We start from the raw sequence: 24,273 nt of genomic DNA, 5'->3' as shown, positions 1-24,273 counted from the left end.
ATTTTTTGGGGGAAAATGAGGGGGAAAAAGCTCAGCCAGGTGCCCATTCCCAGCTGGGACCGGTGCCCAGAATCCCAATCCCAACCTCCTTCCCTGGTGACCTGAAACTTGTCCCACAAATACCCAATTCCCACTGACTTTTCCTTTCATATTTTTTTAAGGAAAAGGAAGATTTTCTGGGCATCTCCTCACACTCCCTTTCCCCCTCTTTATCCCCAACCCCATCTCACTTTTCCAGGGATCCTGGAGGGATTTTTTGGGGGGCTGTCCCCAGCAGGGACCCCCGAATTTTCCACTTGGTTATGCCAGGAGGGGAAAGGTTTGACCCCAAACCCTTTGTGCAGAGCTCCCATCATTAGGAGAGCCTCTCAAAGGGCATTTTTGGGTGGAAAATCCTCTTTAATCCCTCAATCCTCCTTAATGAATTTCCCTTGCCAATGTTTTGGTGCTGGGCTACATCTGGCAGCTGCTGTGCTTGAAACTGGGAGGGTTTAAAAGTCAAATTCTGCCCCAAAATGGCTTTTTAAAAGCTGTTTTCAAGATATAATTTCTCCAAGCGGAGTTTTGCCATCAACAGAGGTAAAAAGAGGAGTTTTAACCCAAAAGAATTGGGATGAAGCTCAGGAATTCCTCACCCAGGAGCTGCCTGGGGCCTCCTGCATGAGAAATCAGAGCAGGTTTGGGGCTCTTCAGGGTCACTGGGCTGATTTTTGTCAAGATCATTAAAAAATCCCATTTCTGAGCTTTTTGCCTGTAATGAACAGCCTGGTGAGGAGAGGAATTTCCATCTGGGATTTTTTATGGCACAGCAAGAGGGGAGGACCATGGAGTCTCCTACTTCCAGTGCTGCAAAACAGCCCAAATTGGAGTTTTTGCAGGTAAAAAACAGGATAAAAACCCTGAGGAGGAGGGCACAGCCACCCCTTGCCCTGGTGACACTGGGATTGTCCCAATGCTAATTATGGGACAAGAATTCCACAATTAAATTCCTGCTTTTACAAAATTTCCCACTTCATAATTTTTCAGATTTTTCCCCCTTTTTTTTTTTTTTTTTGGCTTCTTTGGGGAAATTTTCTTCCATTTTCTCCCTTAGTTTGAAGTATCGCAACCCAAAAAATTTGCTCTTTAAATGTTAAATGAGGATTTTCAAGGGATTTTTTCCCAACCTAGAGAACTTTATAGTGGTTGAAATGGGGAAGAAATACTTGAATCACTGTAAAATACACCCCCCAAAAAAAAGACTCAACTCAACTTTTACTTTCCACCAGAAGGTTTTTTTTTTTTTAGACTTTTTTCATTTTATACCAACGGATGTTAAAAAATACAGACTTGTTTTACAAGAATAGCACCATTTTTTGTTTTTTGTTTTTGTTTTTTTGGTTTTTTTTTTTGGTGTTTTTTAACTCATATTATACATGAACACTCCTGCTGGGGGGAAGGGGCAAATTTGGGTGAGGAGGGGATTTTTGATACCTGGATTGATGAAATCCCATTTTTTTCAGGGAAAAAAGGATCACTGACATTCCCACCTCCACCTGACCTCAAAAACAGGTCTTCCAGGAAGAGAATAAATAAATATTAACGGGTTTTTCCTTTGATTCTGGTGTTGGGATGAGGTGGTTGCTCCCTGATTTGGGGTGAGCCCTTTCAGTGCAGAACTTTTCAGTTCCATTTTTGCGTGGATCCTGTTTTTTGTGTTTTTTTGTTTTTTTGTTTTTTGTAAGGAATCGGGCTGGGCTTTTTAAAAAAACAAAAACCAAACCAACAAACAAAAACCACGACAACCAAAACCAAACAACCACACCAAAAAAATTGGGTTTTTTTTTTTACAAGAAGCAGACGGGGCCGAGGTCGACCCCAAACTCCTGCTCGGGTCCCCCAATGTCCATAGGTGCAATGTCCACGATGGGCAGGCGCGAGGTCTTCTGTGAGCGGTACTCGATGACAGTCCTGCCCCACTTCCCGGTGTGTTTCTGAGGGGAAAATGGGCCCAAATGGGGTCATTTAATCCATTAAATCCTTCCCAAACCCTTCAAATCCCGGTTTGAACCCTAATTTATCATCAGGTACAGAGGGATCCCACTTCCCGATGTGTTTCTGAGTGGAATGGGCCAAAATGGGGTTATTTAATCCTCCAGAACCTTCCAGTTCTTTCTTAGTTTGTGCCCATTTCATCGTTAAACCCAGAAGGGCCACATTTCCCAGTGCATTTTTGAGGGGAAAACATTGGAAAATGGAGTTTGGAGTCTCTATCCCTGGACCACCATGGCCAGCTGCAGGTGTTACGCAAAGCCTGGACACGGTAGCACTTGGTGACAAGATGCTGTCACCTCCCAGGCTGCCCTCGCTGACCTCTCCCAACCTTGTTAACCCCATGATTTCTGGATTCTGCCCTGATTTTCCCTGCCCCTCCCCAGCACCCACCGTGCAGCCGTCCTCCAGCACGCTGTAGGTGAACCGGCTGTTGCCCTCAGCACGGATCTCGACATCATTGGAGCCCTGGATGAGAAGCGCCTTCCTCAGGCTGCCCGACTCCTCGTCCAGATAGGCCACGCTGTTGCGGCAGTGGTAGGTGACGTTCTGGGAGCCCTCGGTGGACAGCAGCCTCAGGAAGGTCATCTGGATGTTGGCCGTGTTGGGTGCCAGGTCCTCAGCGCCGTAGCTGAACTGCAGGGAGGAGAGAGGCTTTCAGCTGGCTTTTTTTGGGGTTTTTGGGGGAATTTCCAGGGTTTGCTTTCTCAGAGGGGTGTTGGTGCCACAGCCTGCTGCCAAGATTTCCATGGAACTCTTTAAATCAACCAGTTCTGGTACAAAACCCATCAACTTCTCCCCAGGGAAGGACATCACTCCAAGTTCTCCATAAAATTCCTAAATCAGCCAATATCTGATCCAAACCCCATCAATCTCACCCCAAGGAAGGACACTGCTCCAAGACTTCCATAAAGTCCTCTGGATCAACCAGTTCTGATCCAACAACCACCAATTCCACCCCCAGGATGAACATCAGCTCCAAGGTTTCCATATAAACCTCAAATCATCCAGTATCTGATAGAACCACCAAAGATTTCACCCCAAGGAAGGATATCAGCTCCAACTTTTCTGTAAAACTCCACCCCCACTCCTTTTCCCTGTTTTTTCTCCACGCCCATCCCAGTCAAACACCCACGTGGAAGCCACCATTGATGGTCTCGGCAAACCAGACATGCTTCTTCTCCTTGGCTTTGCTGCTCCACCAGTTCTTCCTGGGGATGCTGCCGGGGCTGGGGTACACACACGTCTCCCCTGTGGCCATGTTGCAGAAGACCTTGATGGCGTCCAGGGTGCAGCCCTGGTTAGGGTCGATCCAGTAATCGCCTGCGGCCAAAGGGCGCAGAGTGAGTGACCACCCAGTGGTGAGGTCGGCAAGGAGGTCAGCGTGGTCCTTAGTGTCCAGGTGGGCAGTGGAGAGGACAAGGAGGAAGGAGGGGACATAGGGATGGACGCAGGGACGGACACAGGGCCAGACACAGGTGGATACAGGGATGGAGCTTCTCTCTCACCGCTCTTCCAGTCGGGGTGGCAGAGTTTGATGTCTCGGCAGGTCCTGGCCGGGTTCTTGCGGGAGCCCTCAGGGCTGCGGATGCTCTCGATCTGGTTGTTGAGGGCCTTGAGGGTGGCGTCCACCTCGGCATCGTGCGGCCGCAGCCCTGGCACCGCCTCATCTGCCCGCATGTAGCGCCCGGGGTCGGGGCCCTTCTCAGGCTGCCCCAGCCCCGCGAACGCTGACATGTCAATGCCGGTGCCGGGGGGCCCGGGCGGGCCAGGTGGGCCAGGGTTCCCGGGGGGACCCTGTGGGAAGGAGGAGCAGTCACGGGGTGATCGGCCAGGGCTTGGATCCCACTGCCCCACTGAATCCCTCTGCCCCACAGGATCCCTTCTCCCCACTGTCCCCGCTCACCGCCGGGCCGGGCTCGCCGCTCCTCCCGCGGGGCCCAGGGGGGCCGATAGGTCCAGGCATCCCATTGGAGCCGTCCTTGCCCGAGGGGCCCACGGGGCCAGGGGGACCCTGAAAAACCCCGAAAAGGGCTCAGGGCACAGCAGGGATGAGGCTGCCACCCCCAGGCATGGCACCAGTCCTGGGCACACCTCCTTTTCCCCCCAAAATTCCAAGACTTACCCTGGGCCCAGAGGGACCTGCTGGCCCGGCAGCACCCTGGTCTCCAGAAGGACCCTGGGAAAGATGGGAGGGTGGAGTATTTGGAATCCCACGGGAGATGTGGGATTTGGGGCGTGGGATGTGGGATTTAGGATCTATGGGGGGCTGTGACCCCAAATCCCGGCACTTACGGGGGGCCCGGGCAGCCCCTGGAGCCCTGTGAAGCCCCGGTGCCCCTTCAGGCCACGCTCGCCGGCCTCGCCCGCCTCGCCTTTGTCACCGCGTGGCCCCTGGGGACCCTGCAAGGGGGACACAGCAGGTCAGGAGCGGGGGGATCCCAAACTGCATTACCAAACCGGGATCCTCGGAATTCCAGGTGGGAATCACTCACCGGCATTCCCCGAGCGCCAGCGGGGCCAGAGGGACCCATGGGACCCTGAGCACCCTGCAGGAGAAAGGAGGGGAGTCAAAAACAGTGGGAATGGGATTTGGGATGTCGGATGTGGGATTTAGTATTCCCAATTTTATCTCCTGGGTTCTGTCCTGGGGTGACTCTCCCAAATTTGCCCTAAACCAGGACAGATTCCCAGTTCCAGCTCCTGGAGTTCTCAGGTGGATCCCAAACCAGGCTCCCAGGAATCCTCGGGAAGATGCTCAGAGCTGCTCCCAGATGATCCCAAACAGCTCCATGGCCCAGATTTGGGATGATTCCTGGTAATTCTTTTCTCCCCCCCATCTTGGCATGTCCTGCTCACCGTCTCTCCTCTGTCTCCCTGTTTTCCAGTGGGTCCCACGGGGCCGGGAGCGCCAGGAGCTCCGGGAGCACCGGGAGCACCCACGGGGCCGGTCTCCCCACGATCACCCTGGGAATAGGGAATGGGGTCAGGAATCCCAGGAATTCCAGCTCTGGGATGGGAGCGAGCACAGGGATAATGGGAAATCCCGGGAATTCTGGGGCTTAAGAAATCTGGGATGAGCTCACCTTCACCCCGGCCGCCCCGTCCCTGCCTGGGGGTCCGTCAGAGCCGGGATTTCCCTGGGAAAACAGAAGGAATTCAGCCTTTGCCTTTGGGATGGGGGTAAAACTCCTTTTTCCAGGCAAAATTCTACAGCGAAAACACACACGGATTTTCTGGTATCAACCTTAGAACCATCCCTGCCCAGGATCAGCCAGAGCTCCATCCTGGATATTCCAGACATTCCCAATTTTCCTACCTCCCTGCCGGGCTCTCCGGCTGGCCCCGTCAGCCCGGGGGGTCCCACGGGCCCAGGGGGTCCCCGGTCACCGGCAGATCCAGGTGCTCCCTGTTTTCCAGGCTCTCCCTAAAAAAAAATCAGGAAAACCCCCGCATGAGTGAATCTGGGATGAGGGATCGCTGCTCCAAGGGCAGAGAAATACTGGATTGTGGCTTTTCCCACTTCTCTGTGTGTCCCTCAGGGATTTCTGGGCCCTGGAACGGAATCGTGCAACCGAGGGATTTTTTTGGGAAGGACCTTCGAGCTCATCCAGCCCCTTTTATCCCACACCTGCCGCTCTCCCAGGTGGCTCCAAGCCCCGTGCAGGGACAATTCCAGGGATAGGAATGACGATCCTTAAGGTCCCTTCCAACCCCAAACCATTCCGTGATGATCTGGGGATCCCGGCTCCTGTCGCTCCACATCCCCGAGCCATCCTCCTCTTCTCCCAGCCCTGCCGATCCCTTTTCCCAGGCTGGAGCAGCACAAAAACTGCGGCTCCCGCTCACAGCTTTTGGAATTTCCAGGCAGGAATTAAATGCCATGCGGGAATTAAATTCCCCTGAGTCCCCACACATCCTGGCTGCCCCAGGGATGCAGAGCAGAGCCGGGATTTGGCCCTAAACCCCTCGTGCCGGCTGCATTGAGAGCGGAAAAGCAGCAGGAAATCAGGAGACCGGGAGGGAATTCAAACCCTCCTCGGCCACGAACTTTGCCCAGAGCTCGGGGGGCACAAATTCCCGGTGGAATAAAAGTGGGATCGATGGCAAATTTGTACGGAAAATGCGTCACGCTGGTCTGGTGCGTGGTCGTGTCAGTAGGGAAAAGCCTTGAGAGATTTTGGGACATTTTTGGTATGGAAAGAGCTGTGATCCCAAAAACACCGGGATGGTCGTGAGCAGCTTTCACCACTCCCCACCCCCCAGCCCTACCGAATCCACAAAATTGCCTCTGATGTGTTCCCATTTCTTCCCAGACCGGGGATTTTTGGGGTTTCTTGGGGATTTTTAGGGTTTTGCTCACCGAGGGCCCGGGCAGCCCTGGGAATCCACGCTCGCCGCGCTGCCCCGGCAACCCCACGATGCCGCGCTGTCCTGCCAGCCCCTGGGGACCAGGGGGACCATCTGGACCCTGCGGGGACACAACGGGGGTCAGCCCCACTCGGGGGAGTGGAAGGGGGTCCGGGGGGGTGTCCCCAAATTCCAAATACCGCAGGGCCGTCCTCGCCGGGCTCGCCTTTCTCGCCGGGGGGGCCGGCAGGGCCTTGCAGCCCTGGGTCCCCTGCTCGGCCCGGGGGTCCCGCGTCGCCCCGCGCGCCCTTGGGGCCGTCCTTGCCCGCGGAGCCGGGGGGCCCGGGGGGGCCGGGGTTACCCTGCAGGAGAGATCGGGCTTAGAGGGAACTCAGGAGGGGTTTCCATATTCCTGATCTGTCCCTGGCCCATTCCTGATCCCATTCCCAATCCATTCCTGATCCCAGTCCCAGCATTGCTCAGGGATTGGGGAGCACTGGGAATGTTCCTTTGAAAGGGGTGAGTGGTGGCAACCCAGGGTTGGCTTTGGTTCGGGGACATCGTGGGGAGTGGTGGCTGCCCAGACCTCTGAAGCTGGGGGTCAGCGATCCTGGCTGATCCCGACTGTCCTGAGCAATTCCAGAGCTTCCTGAGGTATCATGACTGTCCCAAAATGAGCTGTTCCCAAATGATCCCACTTTTTCCTCAGTGACCCCAACTGTCCTGAGTGACCCTAGATCTTCCCAAGCAATTCTGGCTGCTCTGAGTGATCCCCAGTGACCCCAGTTCCCCCCAGCTCACGTTTGGGCCAGGGGGTCCGACGCGTCCGGCAGCTCCAGGGAATCCAGTGGCTCCCTGGGGACAGAGGTGAGAGGGGCTCAGACCCCGCCCTTCCCCATCCCCATCCCTTCCTCCTCCCCCACCCCCCTACTCACCGGGGGTCCCTGAGCGCCTCGAGCTCCTTTGGGACCAGTGACACCTGTGGGACCCTGGGAGGAGGTAGAAAACCAATCAGGACAGTCAGGACCCAGAGATTCCTGGAATTCCAGGGATGAGGGGCCCCCACAAAGGATCGGCCCCAATTTTGGGGATCCCAGGATGGACCCACCTGCGGTCCAGGAGCCCCGGAAGGACCTTGAGGCCCGGGAGCTCCAGCGTCACCCTTCTGGCCAGGCTCCCCTTGCTCGCCTTTGGCTCCGGGCTGGCCATCAGCGCCCTGGGAAAGAACCACGGTCAGTGGTCAGCCGTCACTGGGGACACTGGGATGGACTGGGAACAAAACTCACCGGGGGTCCGGCAAATCCAGCAGGGCCGGGGGCTCCGGGCTCTCCGCGCTCTCCCTGTGGGGGAAACGGGGTGAAAATCAAGGGAATGGGGAAAATGCAGCGCTGCTAGCACTACAGGACAGGTGGCACTTACAGGGGCACCACGGGCACCGGCAGCTCCAGACGGGCCAGGGGGGCCGGACTCACCCTGGAAAGGAAGGAGTTGTGGGAGATGGAGGGGTTTGTTTGGATGGAGGCAGCTCGGGGCCACCCCAGGGATCAGGTGGAATCTGTCCTGGGAATCGGATGGGATCTGTCCCCATGGGAGCAGTGGCGGGGCCACTCTGGTCTCACCTTCTCGCCATTGGGGCCAGCAGGGCCAGGGGGGCCAATGGGACCAGTCAGACCCTGTGGGGACAGAGGGTACAGTGAGGCCACTGGGAGGGGCCCTAGGTGGCCACCATGGACATCCCTCACCAGCCAGCAGGAGGATGAGGCCACCAGGAGTGTCCCTGGCCAGCCACTATGAGAACCTCTGGCTAGCCACCATGAGTGTCCTTGACTGGCCCCCTCCGGCCCCATCCCCGCCCCACTCACGCGAGCTCCGTCCTTTCCGGGGGCTCCCTCGGGTCCCTTCTCTCCAACGTCTCCCTGTGGGGTGGGACAGGGCTGGCATGAGTCCAGCTGAACCCTGGTGGCACCCCGTGACCCCCACATCACTGTCACTCACCCTGTCCCCCTTGGGACCAGCGATGCCGGCTGCTCCTCTCTCCCCAGGCATCCCCTGCAGTCCTGGGGGTCCCTGGGCTCCGTTGGGGCCAGCAGGGCCAGTGGCACCCTGAAACAACAAAGGGACATTACTGGGGTGTCACCCCCTATGGTGGCACCGAGCCAGCTGGCGCTGTCCCTGTGTGTCACCCACCTTGGGTCCATCAGTGCCAGGGGTGCCGGGGAGGCCGCGAGGCCCCTGCAGGCCCTGGGCGCCGGGAGAGCCGCGCTCGCCGGGGAAGCCGCGCTCGCCCTGGGGACAGCAGGGATGGCTCAACAGGGACATGGGGACACTGGCACGGGTGGCACCAGGGGGAGGGCAGGGCATCATCCCTCACTGCCCTGGAGTGACTGGGAGGGACAGGGAGGGACAGGGAGTGGGACAGAAGCAGCACAGAGTGGGTGGCCCTGGGTGGGGACAACCAGGCTCTGGGATGCCCCGAAGTCCCCATGGGATGAACATGTCCCTAAGCTGGGAGGACAGGTGACACTGGGAGCCCCCCAGAGGTGACACTGGGACCTTTCCAGAGGTGACACTTACCCTGGGACCCACAAGCCCGGGGGCTCCAGCTTCTCCAGGAACACCCTGTGGAAAGGTGATGAATGGGTTTGGGGTCAGACCTGGGGGATTTGGGGGATCTTGATCCCACCTGGAGGGGGAATGGGGGTGTCTCACCTGATCTCCGGGTTTGCCACTCTCACCGGGGGGACCTGGTGGCCCTGGCAGCCCCTGGGAGGGGACAGGAGCCACGTGAGAACAATGACAGCGAGACCCCCGAGCTTGGGCTGGCATCAGCCTGACGCCAAAGCCCAAACCTCCAATCCCTGTGCTCACCTGGAAGCCGGAGGGGCCGGGGGCTCCTTGCTCTCCCCTCTCCCCTGCTGGGCCCTGCGGGATGGACGATACTCAGTGACCCCAAAACCTTTGGGATTTCAGACTTCCCCCACCCCAAGATTTTGGGGATCCCACAAGCCCCAGCACTGCAGGAGCTGGGGATTTGTGGGTTTTGGGATCCCCCAGCACATCCAGGGGGGTTTTTAGCCCCAATCCTGAGCTCGCCCCGCTGCACTCACAGCAGGTCCCGGGGGTCCAGCAGCTCCAGTCTCTCCGTCCTTTCCAGGAAGTCCCTACAGAGAAGGGAAACCCTACTGAGCCCCAAATCCCATAAATCCCATTTCCCCCTTTCTCGTGCCTCAGTTCCCCCCTTGGGGGCTTTTAGGGTGGACTGGCACCAAAACATGGATTTTTGGGGTTTGTGGGGACAGAAGACCTCACCCTCAGCCCTGGCGCTCCGGGAAGTCCTTTTTCACCGGCTTTTCCAGGCTCACCCTAAAAAAGAATGGAGGATTTGGGGTTGCAGCCCCAGGGAGAATTCCCAGGTCTTTTTAGAGGAAAAAAGGGTCTGTACTCACATTGGCACCTTTGGGACCAGGGAACCCCATAACGCCAGGCTGGCCCCGAGCCCCCTGGGGGCCGGGGGGTCCAGGGCGTCCATCCTCGCCAGGGGCGCCCTGTGGGGACAGGGGTCAGCGGGGGCAGGAGCCTGCTCCAAACCCCAAACCCCAAAAACTCCACACCCCAAACCACCCCAAGCAACCCCAAACCCCAAACCACCCCTGATGGGGTGTCACTCACTGTGGGGCCAACTTTGCCTTGGGGCCCAGCATCCCCGGGGCGGCCCGTGAGACCCTGTGGAGACAAAAAGGGTTTGAGGATGTCCCCTGGTGTGGAGGGCCTGACCCCATGACGGTGGGGTGACCCCAAAGGGCACCTGTGCTTCCCACAAAGAACGGGAAACCCCAAGGAGGAATTTTGGGAACCCCAAATGCACCTTGGGAATCTCAAAGAGCACCTGAATTAGCAGAGAACATCCCAAAGTTTCTTAATTAACCCGAACGTTTCTTAATTAGCACCAAAGAACACCAAGCACAACCCAAAAAATGGTCTTAATGCCAAAGGGCATCTTGGCTAATCCCAAAAGGACCTTATTGACCACAAAAGTTTCTTAACCACCCCCAAAATCACCCTAAACCAACCCCAAAATCACTTTATTGACCCCCAAAACCACCTTAACCACCCCCAAAACCACACTTACCAACCGCAAAAGTGCCTTAACCACCCCCAAAATCATCTCATTGGCCCTAAAAGTGCCTTAACCAGCCCCAAACCCTCCCCCTCATCCACCCCCCAGACCCCACAGGTGCCACCCCATCCCCATTTTTGGGGTCACCGCTGTCCCTCACCCTGGCTCCAGGCAGGCCAGGCTCTCCAGGGCGTCCGGGGTCGCCAGTGGCTCCTTTGGGGCCGGCCAGGCCAGCGGGGCCGCGCTCACCCGGGGCCCCCTGTGGGGGGATTTGGGGTCAGTTTGGGGGATTTGAGGTCAGTTTGGGGTTGTCACCCCCAGTGTCCCCAAAGTCCCACCTTGGGGCCAGCCAGCCCATCCTGCCCAGGGAAGCCACGGTTGCCGGGAGCGCCCTGTGGGAGAAGATGAGGATTTGTGGGGTCAGGGGAGGGTTTTAACGTCAAGGGGAGGATTTTTCGGATTGGGGTTGGTTCTTTGGGATCAGGGTTGTTTCCCTGGGGTCGGGGTGAGTTTTTTGGGATCAGGGTTGTTTTTTAGGGTCGAGGACACCACAGACCCTCTCTCCAGGTGGACCCAAAGGTCCGGCAGCTCCGGGTTCTCCGCGGGCTCCTCTCTTCCCTTCCTCCCCAGCTGGTCCGGGGGCACCTTGGGGTCCTGCAGGGCCCTGAGGACGATGAGGAAAAGGGGTCACAAGGAGCCTTCACCCCCTCCCTGACCCCCTCTAGGGACAAATCCCATAAATCCGCGTCCCCCTTGTATCCTGCCCGTGTCCCTGCTGGCGCCGGGGCTCAACGGGGGCCCCATTGATGGTGGTTAATGAGGCGAGGGGAGAATGTCCCCGAGGGGGGGCAATGTCCCCAAGGGGGGACACACAAACACTGCGGCCATTGTCCCACAGCCCCCCCGGCCACTGTCCCCCACGGGAGGGGGACGCTGCCCCTCCAGGGGCCTCGTTAGGGGAACGGCTCATTAGGGCCGAGGAGGCGCCGGAGGGGAGAGCGGGGTCAGGGATGGACACTGGGCTGGGGATGGACACTGGGACGGGGATGGACACTGGGACGGGAATGGACCCTCAGGGGAGCAGTGAGGGGTCAGGGGGTGACACTCGAATGGTCAGTGAGGACCAGGGACAGACCCCTGAGTGGGCAGGGGTTGGGAACAGACACTAGAAAGGAAACAGACACTGGGATGGGCAGTGAGGAGCCAGGGATGGACACTGGGATGGAGATGGACACTGGGATGGGCAGTGAGGCGCTGGAGCTGGACACTCAATGGACATTGAGGAGCTCTGGGTGTTCCCCAACCTGGACTCACCGTCTCTCCTTTGGGTCCCTGCTCGCCTTTGAATCCCGCAATGCCAGGTTCGCCCTGAGGATGGGGGACAATGTCACAGTGTCCCTACAGCTGTCCCACCCCAACCCTGGCCTGGTCTTCAGGTCCTTGTCCCCATCCCATTCCCACCCCCAGTGTCGCCTTAGGGGTCAGGGCCAGGTGACCCTGGGGTGACCCCGGGATGACCCGGGGGTGACTTTGGGGAGGGGACACCCAAAGGGGGAAGGCGTGAAGGAGGCATGGCCTGGGTCAGAAGAGGCGTGGCCAGTGGCCGGGGCGTGGTCAGTGGCCGGGGCTGAGTCCCCGGGGGGACATCGGGGGTCTCTCACCGTCTGTCCCTTGGGGCCCAGAGGGCCGGTGGCTCCCTGGGGTCCGGGTGGGCCGCGGGGGCCGGGGAATCCTGGAGCGCCGGCGATGCCTGGAGCGCCCTGCGGACATCGGCAGACGTCAGGGACCCCGCAACGTCCCTGTGTCCCTCTCAGTGTCACCAGTGTCCCGGTCTCTGCCGGCAGTTCCCGCCGCCCAGCAGCTCAAATCCCACCCTGTCTCTGCAGCCCCAGTGTCCCCCAATACCGCCCCAGCATCCCCCCAGTGTCCCCACCCATCTCCCTGTCCACCAGCGTCCCCCAGTGTCCGCCATCCCTGAGTGCCCCACGACCCCCAGGGGACCCAAAATTCCCCAGATCCCAGCGCAGCCCTCGGCACCTGCTTTTCACCCCGGGCCAGTCCCTGTCCCCATCCCCAGGGGCTCACTGGGACACCCCATCCCCATCCCCATCCCCATTCCTTTCCCCGTCCCAGCTCACCGCCGATCCTTTTGCTCCGGGGATGCCATCCGTCCCTGGGTTCCCCTGCAAGCAGACCGCGCTGAGCTCTGTGCCTCAGTTTACCCGGATCCGGCCATGGCGGGGGGACAAAGCCACGAGGGCGAGGGGACACAGTGACTTACGGGGGCACCGGCGGGGCCGGGCGAGCCGGGGGTCCCGGATTCTCCGCGGGGCCCTTGGGCACCCTCGGGTCCTCGCGCTCCGGTGGGACCCGCTTCACCCTGAGGGGGAGGTGACAAAGAGGGTCAGGGGTGACCTCGAGACCCACCTGTCCCCACCGGGATCATCCTTGTCCCCTCACCTTGGAGCCGGGGGCGCCGGGGAAGCCGGGGGCTCCTGCGGGGCCGACGGGACCCTGGTGGCGAGAGGAGCGTGAGGGTCTCCCCGGGCTCCGAGGGACCTCGGGGGACGCCGCGGTCCCCTCGGGAGGGGGACACAAAGGGCCAGGGACGCGCCAACCTCCCCTGGACTTACGGGGGGTCCGGCCGGGCCCGGGAGGCCGTCGTTGCCACGAGCGCCCTAGGGGGAGACGGTGCCGCGGATGACGGGGGGTCCCCAGGGCGGGGGACAGGTCCCCCCCGCCACCCGCAGGTGCCACCAGCACCGTAGGTGCCACCGCACTCACCGCAGCGCCCGAGGGGCCCGGACGGCCTCGCTCTCCGGGCAGCCCGCGGGGACCCTGTGGGTACAGAGGGTGACAGGTGAGGCCCGGGGGGTGCTGGCCCTTCCTTGAGCCCACCCGGCCGTGCCTCAGTTTCCCTTTCGCAGCGCCGCACTCACCATGGGGCCGGGGGAGCCGTTCTCGCCCGGGGAGCCGGACTCGCCCTGCGGGGCGGGACAAAGGTGAGCACGGGGTGGGCACGGGGACGGTCCCCTGGTGTCACACGGACGGTCACCAGAGCCAGGGGACAGTCACCCCAGCACAGGGGTCGTCACTACAGGCAGGGAACTGTCCCCAGCTCCAGGAGCTGTCACCCCCCCTCACCTTGGCTCCGGGTGCCCCCGCCTCTCCCTTGGCGCCGTCCAGTCCGGGGTAGCCCTGAGGACAGGAACAAGGCGGGGCTGTGACAATGACAGAGCCACTCCGGGGGACACAGGGACACGGGGACGGGCAGGGGACGCACACTCACCCGGTGGCCTTTGACTCCAGGCAGGCCGGGGGTCCCGGGGAAGCCACGAGCGCCCTGCGGGCAGTGGAGAAGGGACAGTTGGGGACAGGAAGGGGACAGCAGTGGCTTTGTCGCGGGACCACCGGTGCCACGCTCACCTGGGGGCCGGGGGGGCCGCGCTCGCCGGATTTCCCGGGTTTGCCTGTCTCGCCCTGCGGGGAAAATGGGATTTTTGAGGGGTTGGGGACACAAAAATGTCACTTTTTGCCCCTTCTCAGCCCAGCTTCGGTGGCTGCCACCGCAGCTGAATGTCACAAATGTCACTCACGTCGTCACCGGGCTTGCCAGGAGGTCCCGGAGGTCCCCGGGGACCCATCGGACCCTGAAGAGGACAAAGAGGTGGCGGTGGGGGGCACTAGGGGGTGGCAGTGCCCCGATTTGAGGGGTTTTGGGGACATCTGGGGGCACTCACAGCAGCGCCTGGCTCGCCGGGCTCACCAGGGTTGCCTTGGAATCCTTGGGGACCCTGCAGGGACAAGGTGACATCAGCGGGGGTGGCACCAGCCAGCCCGGACACCCCGAAACTTGAGGAGAGGGGCAATACTTACGGGGGAGCCAGAGGGGCCGGGAGGGCCGCGGGGTCCCATGGGGCCCTGGGGGGACACAGTGATGTCACACGAGGGCGGGACATTGCGGGGGGACAACCCCGAAGCCGCCAAAGCAGGGGAGCCCCCAAGATTGGGGGTCCTAGAGTGGGGTCCCAAATGGGATCAGTCTGCACAGGGATGAGGAGGGGTTTGGGTGTGTGGGGAGGGGAGTTAGGGGGATTTGGTGAGAACTGAGGGAATCTGGGGGGGGGGTTGATGGAAATTTGGGGGGAATTGAGGGGGATTTTCGGGTGACACTACCATGGGTCCCTGCATGACACCCATCTGAGCCCCTCCGGCTTTCTCGTCGAAGCCTCCGGCCATCTGAGCTGCGAAGTTCTGCCAGGGAAAGGTGGCTCAGCACCCCGGAGACCCCAAAAAAACCCCTGAATTCCCCTCAGAAAAATCCCAATTCCCATTAAAACCCCACAATTCCCATCAAAATCTCTGCTACTGCACTCAAAATCCACCCAAATTCCCTCAAAATCCCCAAATCTCCCTCAAAAACTCCCCAAATCTCAATCCCCCCAATCGCCTCAAAACCCCTCCAGATCCCCCTCAAAGTTCCATGAAACCCCCTGAAATCTCCTCAATTTCCCCCCCCCAATCCCATCTACCCCCCTCCCCCAAATACTCACCCCCCCCAAGCCGGGGGGTCCTGGGGGTCCGGGGGGCCCGGGGGGGCCGGGATTTCCTGGAGTTCCGGGTTCCCCATCCCTGCCCCGGGGGCCAGGGGCGCCCTGGGGTGGGGGGGATAAAAATAGGGATTTTGGAGGGTTCCCCGTTGATATTTGGGGGAAGACAAAGAGGATTTTAGGGTTTCACAATGGATTTTTGGGGATTTAGGGGGTGTCTCTCTCACCTTCTCGCCCTTCTCGCCGCGGTCCCCTCGCTGTCCCTGCTCACCTGCGGGGCCCTGCGGGGGGAGGGGAGGAACAGGATGGGGGAGGGGAGGTCAGGAGTCCTCTCCCCCCATCCCCCCCACCGTACCCCCCAGACCCCCCCTCCCCCAAAAATTCCAGAGATATCCCGGCCTGGAGCTGTTCCCACCTGCGGGCCTGGGGGTCCTCGGGGTCCCACGACCTGCAGGGACACAAAAGGGATGACATCAGGGCTGCGGGGGTCCCAGCCCCTTTTTGGGGTGTCCCAACCCCGCACGCCCGCCTCAGCCCCTTTTTGGGGTCTCCCCTCCACTCACATCTTTGATGTCACCGGGTTCACCTTTTTGTCCCTGTGAGGAGAAACAAAGGGTGAGACACCAAAATCACCCAAGAATTTGTCTCTCTGTCCCCCCAGGGATGAGTGTAAAATTGCCCCAAGAGCCCCCCAAGGCAAAGCAAAGAATGAACCCAGAGCCCCCCCCCCCCCCCCCAATTACCCCAAAAGCCAAAAAAACCACTCCAAAATTTGGGACAATTGCCCCCCAAATTTGCTCACCTTCGGGCCTGGCTGCCCTGTAGGAAACCCCCCCAAAAAAAGAAAAGAAAGAGAAATTAATGGAGGGGGACACACGAATTTGGGGTGGGGGCAACACGAGGTGGTTCCGTCCTGGAAGGGCTGTTGGGCCAAACTGGGGGGCACTGGGGGCTCCCCCAAAGCGGGACCAGCAGCGAGGGGGCCGAGGGGGCTTTTTGTGGCAGTTGGAAGGCTTTTTGGGGGTGCTCAACCCTTTAATTCCTCCCCCCATCTGGGGCAGAGAAGGGTTAAAAAAAGGCAACTTTTGGGGTTTTGGAGGTTTGGGGGGGATGTGGAGTTTGGGTTTTCCTTCATTTTGGGGTGAAATCCCACAGTTGGGAACCCGGATTGTGGCGTTCTGTGAGGTTTCCATTCATTTTGGGGTGCATTCCCACAATTTCGGGGCATTTCCACCAAAACCCTTCTTCTGGGGGTGCAAAATCCCCTCGCACCACCCTTTGCCCCATTTTTTCTGTCTAAAACCCCCCCAAAACCTCCAGATTTTCAACCAGGGCTAAAAACCTCGATTTTTTCCCCTGGGGTCGATCTTTCCCCGTTGTTTGGGGGTGAAGTTGCCTTTTCCCCGCATTGCCGCATGGATGACGCCATCCATGGCCGGGTAATTTATTTATTAATTCGCTAATTAAGGGAAATAAATAAATAAATTACAACCACTGGGCTGCTCGGTGGGGCAAATGGGGCAGCACTCTCCGAAGGGGATCTCGGGGCTGGGGCAGTCCCGCAGCTCCTCGCAGATGATTTCGTCGCACAGCACTGTCCCCGTGTCGCACACGCAGATCCGGCACGGCTCCGGCTTCCACACGTCCTTGTCGCTGTAGCGGTGCCCGTCCTGCAGGCAGCTGCCAGCCTCGGCTGCGGGGACAGCGCGGGGACAGCGTGGGGACAGCGCGGGGACACTCGCGGGGGAGGTGGTGGCACTGCCAGCCTCGCTCTGAGCGCGGGGAGGAGGAGGAGGCGGAGGAGGAGGAGGAGGAAGGGGACGCCAAAGGGGCCCCGCAGCCCCCAGTGAGGGGCACAGCGTGGGGACAGCGCGGGGACAGCGCAGGATAAGGGGGATGGCACTGCCAGCCTCATCCTGAGCGCGAGGAGGAGGAAGGGGATGCCAAAGGGGCCTGGCAGCCCCCAGTGAGGGGGATAACGCGGGGACAGTCAGCAGGGAGGTGGTGGCACTGCCAGCTCCCTCTGAGCCCCCGAGAAGGCCCCGAAGCAGCGAAGGGGACACAGCCCCGAGCAGCGACACCCCCGCCCCTCCCCCGGATCCCTCCAACTGTCCTCGAGGTCCCCGCAGCTCTGTGGCACCAGTGTCCCCACGAGCTCGGGGAGGAGGGGAGTTGATGTCCCCAGGCTGAACTCAGGGGTGATGCGGAGGTACCCAGGTGCTGCTGGAGGGTCCCGGGGGTCCCCCAGGGTCCCCAGAAGATGCCTCGGGGTCCCCGGGCTGCACACCGGGGTTCCCAGGTGTCCCCAGGGTCCCTGGAATGTCCCCAGCATCCCCAGGTCAGTCCCCAGGGATGTCTCCAGGACACAGTCCAGGGCTGGGCCTCAGTGGACCCCCTGTCCCCAGCTGGACCCTGTGACCCCAACCAGACCTCGCTGTCCCCAGCCTGTCCCCACCATGCCCCTGCTCCAGCTCATCTCCTACACCCCCGGCCGTCCTGCTGTCCCCTCACTGCCCCCAGCTGTCCCCATGCCCCACCTGTGCCCCGCCTCGGCCATCTCAGGCTGTCCCCGCGCTGTCCCTTTCCTGCCCCAGCCTGTCCCTGTCCATCCCCACTGTCCTTGAACTCTGTCCTCGCCACACACCTGGATCCCACTGTCCCCCAGTGTCTCCACCGTGTCCCCCACCCACCTTGTGCCATCCTCCAGTGTCCCACGCTGTCCCTCCCTGCCCCACCTTGTTCCCCCCCTGTCCCCCAGGCTGCCCCCGGGTGTCCCCCATGCTGTCCCTCCCTGTTCCACTTCATTTCCCATTGTCCTCCGATGTGCCCAACTCTCCTCGTGCGGTCCCCCCGTCTCCCTCACTGTCTCCCACTGCCCCCCCCGCGCCACCAAGATTGTCCCACATTTCCCGGCACTTTCCGCTGTGCTCCCTCCTCTCCTCGCACTGCCGTCCCCAGAATTACCTCGGAACTTTCCCCCTTTGTCTCGTGTCCTGTGCCTCCATAGCAGTGTCCCCACGCTGTCCCCCGCTGCCTTCCTGCTATCCCCCACCCTCCTCCCGCAATCCCGCGGTGTCCCCACATTCCTGTCTGTCCCCCGCCACCTTGAAACATTCCCCTTCCGTCTCACGCTGTCCTCCGAGGCCCCCCGAGGCCCCCCGGCGTCCCCACTCTCTGAGCTGTGCCCCCTTGCCACTCTGAAAAGTTCCCTGTCCAGCCCAAAACGTCCTCAAGTGTCCCCCGATGTCCCCTCGCTGTCCCCGTTCTCGCGCCGTCCCCTACTGTCCCCCAGTCCTTTCCGCTCCCTCTCCCCTCGGTCCCCATTGTTCCCCGCTGTCCCCGCGCTGTCCGCCCCCCCTTCTCCAACTTCCCCTCAACGTGTCCCCCTCACCCCCCCCGGCGATGCCCCAAAACTTTCCCATCCCTCACCCCTCTGTGTCCCCGATCCGTCCTCTCTGTGTCTCCTCTGTGTCCCCTCTGCGTCTCCTCTCCGACCCTTCTCCATCCCCTCTCCATCCCCTCTCCGTCCCCTCTCCGACCCTTCTCCATCCCCTCTCCGTCCCCTCTCCATCCCCTCTCCATCCCCGCCACTCACGGAGGTCTCGGTCCTGCGCGGCGGCGGCAGCGGCGAGGCAGAGGAGTAGGAGGAGCAGGAGCCCCGGCCGGGGGGCGGCTCCGGGGACCGCGCCGGTGGCTGCGGGCTCGGTGCGGCGGCCGCCGGGGGCCGGGCGGTGTCCGGGCATGGCTGCGCCCGATCCGCGCCCGGAGCCGGCAGTGCCCGCTCGGCCCAGCGGCCCCGTTTAAGTCCCGGCCCCACCACCCCCCGGAGCTGTAACCCGAGCCGGGCCGGCCCCGCCGGGCCCCCCGGACCTTCCCCCGGTGGCTCCGGACCCTCCCCCGGCCCCCGAGCCGGGCCGGCCCTCCCGAGCCCTCCCCCGGCCCTCCCCCGGCCACCACCGGGGTTGGAGTGGACGGAGGGACCCGGGCTGAGGGGGGATGAGGGGTTTGGGTATGTGGGGTTTGGGGGTGCGGGGTTTGAGAGTGCGGGGTTTGAGGATGTGGGATTTGGGGATGTGGGGTTTGGGAATGGGGGGGGTGAGGGGGCGCAGCCCATCCCATCCCATCCCATCCCATCCCATCCCATCCCATCCCATCCCATCCCATCCCATCCCATCCCATCCCATCCCATCCCGTCCCGTCCTATTCCCGGGTCCTGGGAAAATCGGGATACCCCCGACCCTGCCCCGCGATGGAACCTCCCCCCACAAACACCGTCTTCCCCCGCCCCCCTCGCAGTGTCCCCAAATCCCCCCCCCCACCCCGTGATCCCCTCGGGTCCAGCCTGACCCCTCCCCCATTTCCTTGTCCCTATTCCCGACGGAATTCCCGGCAGCAAATGTGGGATCAGGATGGGGCACACAGGGAAACCTCCCCGACCCCAAACCAAGCGCAGCCCTCCCCCAGGTTGTCCAGCCTGGATCGGGGCCATCCCCTCCCCCAACCCTCCCCAAAATTCCCCAATTGGCCCCTAAAACTCCCCCAAATATTTGGGAGTTAGGGAAGGATTTGGAAGGGGTTTTAGGGGGTTCTGGGGAGGATTTGAGGGGGATTGGGAAGCCTGAGGGGGATTTGATGTTTTTTTGGGGGGGATTTGAGGGTGCTTTGAGGGGAATTAGGGGGGAGTTTTTGGGGATATTTTGAGGGGGTTGGGGGGATTTTTTTGGGCCGGATTTTGAGGGGTTTGGGGGGGAATTTTGAGGGCGATTTATGGGATTTCGAGGTTTCCACCCCCAGCAGGTGGAAGAGCACTCGGCGTGGCCGGATCTGGCCGGGATCGGGGCCAGGCCTTGGCTCCAGCCGCCACTTTCCTATGGAACAGAAAAATCGGGAATAAATCAAACGGCCAAGGAGGTGCTGCCCGACCCTTCCCCAGCTCCTGGGGGAGCTCCGCCGCTGTCCCCTGGGCGACAGAGCCTGGCCGGGGCCGGCTCAAATCCCCCCACATCACCCCCAAATCCCCCCAGAATTCCCACAAAACCGGGGTGGGGACAATGGGTGAGTACAGCCCCGCCGCGGGGTGGGGATGACGCTCCCAGCTCCCCTCGGAGTGGGGACATGCAGGTGGCACTGGTGGCACTGGTGACAGAAGTGACAGAGGTAAGGCACCCCCGGCTTTGTCCCTTGGCCCCGGTCCCTGATGGTCTCTCCAGAGCTCGGGGACAGGAGGGGACAGGGAGGGAACAACGGGATGGGGGGGGACATAGCGGTGGAATTGGGATTGAACAATCCCAGTTTGAGGTCAAAAAATCACAGTTTGGGATCGAACAATCCCAGCTTGATATCAAATCATCCCAAAAGGGGACGGATCCCAGACTGGGACGGGGACAGCGAGGGGACACCGGGACAGTGGGGGGAGCAGAGCGGGGGCGTGGTTTGGGATCGAACCGGCCCAGTGGGTGGCACCACCCCATTGTCCCCATAGGATCTTGGTTGTCCCCACCCCGGCGCCACCACCCGCGAGCGTCACCCGGCCCGGTCCCGATGGATTTGGGACTAAATTTTCCCAGCCCAAATCCCCCAATTTAGGCTCAAAACTGCTCTGGGAGCGGAGGGGGAACCCAGTTTTTACCATTTTCCCCCTTTCCCCTCATGTCCTCCCATTTCTACCTCTAATTTACCCTATTTTTACTCCAATTTTGCCTAATTTTTGTCTTATTTTGGCTCAATTTTTTCTCAATTTCTGCCCAAATTTTGCCTCACTTTTCCCCCATCTTTCCCTATTTTAATCCCATTCCCCCCCCCCATTTCCCACATTTCTGCTCCATTTCTGCCCCATTTCCCCCCATATTTATACCAACCTTGCCCAATTTTAAACCCATTTCCCCCCACTTTTACCCCAATTTTTTCTCCATTCCTGTGCCACTTTCCCCCTATTTCTGCCCCATTTTTACCCAGTTTCCCCCATTTTCCTCCTAATTTTGCCCCATTCCCCCAATTTTTATTGCATTATTACTCCCTTTTCCCGCACTCCTGCCCCATTTTCCCCCCAAATTTGCCCCCTTTTTTCCCCCCATTTCCCCCCCATTTTCCCCTCATTTCCTCCCTTCCCTCACAATTTTTCCCACTTTCTCAAACCACCCTATCCCATGAAATCTCGAAAGCCAGAGAGGGAATTCCTCACCACAGGGGGGACAGCAGAGGGGGGAAGCCAGGAATTTATTTCTCCTTTCAAAAAGGGCTTTTTTTCAACACAAAAACTCCCCAGATTCCACTTTTTTCCCTCTGGCACCTCACAATAAACTCAGATCTGGCCCCAAATATTTCCTGGGATTCTTTTGGAATTGGGGAGCAGAAAAAGGATCTTTGTCTCCCCCAAAACTCCCAATTTTTACTTTTTCCACCTAATTTCACAGCTGTTTCACTCCATATTTTTGATTATGCCATAAATTTTCCTATTAAAAATTAATATCTAATAATAAACATAATATCGTTTTTTGAGCCTCAAATTGATTTTTTTTAGGGGATACAAAACCCCCAAGATCCCGAATTTTGGGGAGGCAAAACCCCAATAATCCCCAATTTTGGGGTGAATTCGTGTGAAAAAAGCAATTTTGAATACCCCAAGCCCCACAGAAAACCAGATTTTGGGGTAAATTTACCCCCTAAAAAATTAATTGTAGGGACATAAAATCCACTTTTAATCCTAAAAAAAATCGAAACCCCAAATCCTGGCCTGAAATTCCTTTTTTCCATTTAGGGTCTTCCTTTCCCCTCCTTTTCCCAGAGGGTGAAATCCAAAAAATTCCCTTTTTCTCCCCATTTTTCAGGGTTTTGTCTCACAGAGACCCTTTGTCCCTTTTCCCCCTGGAAAGGTGGGAAGGGGCCCGAAATGGGGGAAAAAACCGGGAATTTTTCTGGGATGAGGTCAAAGCCTTCCCCCCACACGCGGCCTCTTCCTCCTCCTCCTCCATTCCCTCCTCCCCTTTTTTTGGGATGAAAAGGCAATTTTTTGGGAAAGGTACAAAGGGATCCTTTCAGGGAGAAGAGGGGGGAGTTCAGGGCCCCGACGGGGATTTTTTGGGGGGTTATTTTGATTTATTTTGATTTATTTTTTATTTTTTAATGTGTTGGTTTGTTGGGGTTTTTTTTTGCATTTTTTGGTATTTTTTTTAGATTTTTAAAAGTTATTTTCTGTATGTTTTTATGGTATTTTTGGTGTATTATTTTTACTTTTTGGGGGGGGTTTGTATTTCTTTAATATTTTTTGATATTTTCTGTGCAATTTTCAGTTACTGTTTAGCATTTTTTGGGTATTTTTGTGTAACTTTTTGTATTATTAGTGTGATTTTGTGTATTTTTATATTTTTGGGGTTTAAATTTTTTTTGTGCATTTTTTTATTTTTTAGAATTTTTTTAATATTTTTAAAATATTTTGGAGGTATTTTTTGTGTGTTTTTTATCTTTAGGGTATTTTGGGGTGAAATGCTGGAAATCTGGGGCAAAATCCTGGGATTTTGGGGTGAAACATTGGGAACTGAATGAATGGGTTTGGGGGATTCTTTGGGATTTTTTTGGTTTTTTTAGGGGTCTCTCCCATTCCCAAAGCAGATATTTCCCCTGGAATTCCTGGATTTTTTCCCTCAGGGTCACTCTGAGTGGGGGGGAAGTTGCTTCACCCCTTAATTTTTTAGTATCCCCCCAGATTTTGGGATTTTTTCCCCCTAAATGCCTGAAATTCATGATTTCTGTCTAGCTTCAAACCTTATAAATTTCCTTTTTTTTTTCCTCTGTGTGGAGTGAAGAAGAGACCAAAAAAACCTGTGATTTAGGGTCCTTTGATGGCAAATTCTCCCATCCCCCCATCCCAAAAAACCCTATTTGGGGTGGCACCGAGCCAGGGCCCCAAAAGCCACGGGGACAAAGCTGCCCCTGTGTCTCAGAACCGGAAAAATCTCAAAAAATAAATAAGTCCAGGGAAAAAAAAAAAAATTATAAAAACACCAAAAACGCCCAAAATCCCAAAAAAACCCTGACCCTAAAAGGGATTTTTTTATGGGGGCTGGGCTGTGGGTCCCAAGGTTTGAAGGGAGATCGGGTTAGGGGATTTTTTTGGGATTTTTGCGTAAATTTTTATTTGGAAAAACCAGAAAAAAAGCCCAGCGGGGCTGTGGGTTAATTAATTAATTAAAAGAGGGCTCAGGGGATTAATGGGGTCAGGGTGGGGGGGTGGGGATCATTAGGAAGAATTAGGATCAGGAGGCTCCTGGAGTGTGTGGACCCAGGTTTGGGTCATGGGGTTAAAAATTACCCCAAATCACCCCAAAATTGGGGTTTGGGGGAGCAACCCTGACCTGGAGGGTTTGGGGTGAAAAATTACCCCGAATTACCCTGAGGTTACCCCCAGAGTTACCCCAAAACTGGAGTTTGGAGGATTAAAAATGCCCTGTTTGGGGTTTGGGGTTAAAAATGACCCAAAATGACCCCAGAATGACCCAAATTGGGGTTTTGGGAAGGCAGCTCAGACCTCATCAGGTTTGGGGTTAAAAATGGCACAAAATTCCCCAAACCGGGGGCTTGGAGTGGCAGCTCTGAATTCTGGGGTCTCCCAACACTGAATTCTGGGGAACCTCTCCCAGATTTTGGGGCATCATTCCTGGATTTGGATGTGTCTGGGCAGGCATCCCTGTTTTGGGGGTATCTTTTTGTGTTTCAAGGCATTTTTCAGGGATTTTGGGGCATTTCCCCGGTTGTCAGGGTGGCACTGCCTCTCCTGGACAGAACAGGGGTCTCCATGTCCCAAATGTCTTTGGATTTTTGGAATCCCGCGATTCCTGGGAGAGCCGAGGTTTGCCCGGCACAGCCACTGCCAACCCCAACCACCGCCCCACAAAGGCGCTTTTATCCCAAAATCCAGCTTTTTCTGGGAAGTTTTGTAAAAATAGCAATGGATCCAGCAGGGGGGCAGGGGTGTGAAGGGACCCTTTGTCACCTGGAGCAGGGGAGGGAATTCCTGACAGGATGCAAGGGGGTTCCTGTGGAATTTGGGGTCATTTTCTGATGGATTGGGGGCATCTTTCCCACATTTTGGGGCACTTTCCCAGATTTCTTCGGCCGAGGACGAACAACCCCAAACCCTTTTCCTGAGATTCCCACCCAATGAGCACAAAATGCAGGAAAATTCCAGGGTTTTTTTCAGATCTTTAATTCCAATAAAAGATAAAAAAA

General features: G+C 58.2%; 1 protein-coding gene across 2 annotated transcripts; it reads right to left on the bottom strand.

Moving 5' to 3' along the window:
* Nucleotides 1-1,252: 1,252 nt before the first annotated feature.
* Nucleotides 1,253-18,831, bottom strand: COL2A1 (collagen type II alpha 1 chain). 2 transcript variants are annotated; one of them, XM_086870466.1, is made up of 54 exons: nucleotides 18,644-18,831; nucleotides 16,538-16,741; nucleotides 15,851-15,867; nucleotides 15,612-15,644; nucleotides 15,464-15,496; nucleotides 15,276-15,329; nucleotides 15,052-15,153; nucleotides 14,675-14,752; nucleotides 14,375-14,419; nucleotides 14,239-14,292; nucleotides 14,095-14,148; nucleotides 13,925-13,978; nucleotides 13,788-13,841; nucleotides 13,643-13,696; nucleotides 13,438-13,482; nucleotides 13,283-13,336; nucleotides 13,132-13,176; nucleotides 12,959-13,012; nucleotides 12,780-12,878; nucleotides 12,637-12,681; nucleotides 12,160-12,258; nucleotides 11,813-11,866; nucleotides 11,055-11,162; nucleotides 10,837-10,890; nucleotides 10,659-10,757; nucleotides 10,051-10,104; nucleotides 9,828-9,926; nucleotides 9,691-9,744; nucleotides 9,489-9,542; nucleotides 9,250-9,303; nucleotides 9,091-9,144; nucleotides 8,956-9,000; nucleotides 8,569-8,667; nucleotides 8,377-8,484; nucleotides 8,244-8,297; nucleotides 8,001-8,054; nucleotides 7,801-7,854; nucleotides 7,668-7,721; nucleotides 7,490-7,597; nucleotides 7,317-7,370; nucleotides 7,183-7,236; nucleotides 6,582-6,743; nucleotides 6,395-6,502; nucleotides 5,351-5,458; nucleotides 5,118-5,171; nucleotides 4,891-4,998; nucleotides 4,527-4,580; nucleotides 4,327-4,434; nucleotides 4,157-4,210; nucleotides 3,938-4,045; nucleotides 3,540-3,828; nucleotides 3,167-3,354; nucleotides 2,425-2,667; nucleotides 1,253-1,973 (listed from the first exon to the last, which is right to left on the bottom strand). In XM_086870466.1, the coding sequence occupies exons 1-54, from the start codon at nucleotides 18,789-18,791 to the stop codon at nucleotides 1,827-1,829; spliced, it is 4,524 nt and encodes a 1,507-aa protein (XP_086726592.1). In that variant the 5' UTR covers nucleotides 18,792-18,831; the 3' UTR covers nucleotides 1,253-1,826. The 2 variants fall into 2 exon arrangements, with proteins under 2 accessions (XP_086726592.1, XP_086726593.1); XM_086870467.1 differs by having other exon boundaries at nucleotides 16,541-16,741; nucleotides 18,644-18,830.
* Between the last annotated feature and the right edge of the window lie 5,442 nt (nucleotides 18,832-24,273).

The sequence above is a fragment of the Cyanistes caeruleus genome, chromosome 32 (genome assembly GCF_971803275.1).
Source record: "Cyanistes caeruleus chromosome 32, bCyaCae1.hap1.1, whole genome shotgun sequence".
Lineage (NCBI taxonomy): Eukaryota > Metazoa > Chordata > Aves > Passeriformes > Paridae > Cyanistes > Cyanistes caeruleus.
Note: the sequence above shows the minus strand (reverse complement) of the source record. Positions and strands in the feature narration are given on the sequence as shown.

Excerpts from the sequence above, each read along its gene's own strand:
- COL2A1 (XM_086870466.1), bottom strand. The coding sequence starts at position 18,791 with ATGCCCGGACACCGCCCGGCCCCCGGCGGCCGCCGCACCGAGCCCGCA. Across the intron at positions 9,001-9,090 it reads GTGGCAAACCCGGAGATCAG|GGTGTTCCTGGAGAAGCTGG; the intron begins GTGAGACACCCC and ends ACCTTTCCACAG. Across the intron at positions 7,371-7,489 it reads CCGGGGCTCCTGGACCGCAG|GGTCCCACAGGTGTCACTGG; the intron begins GTGGGTCCATCC and ends ACCTCCTCCCAG.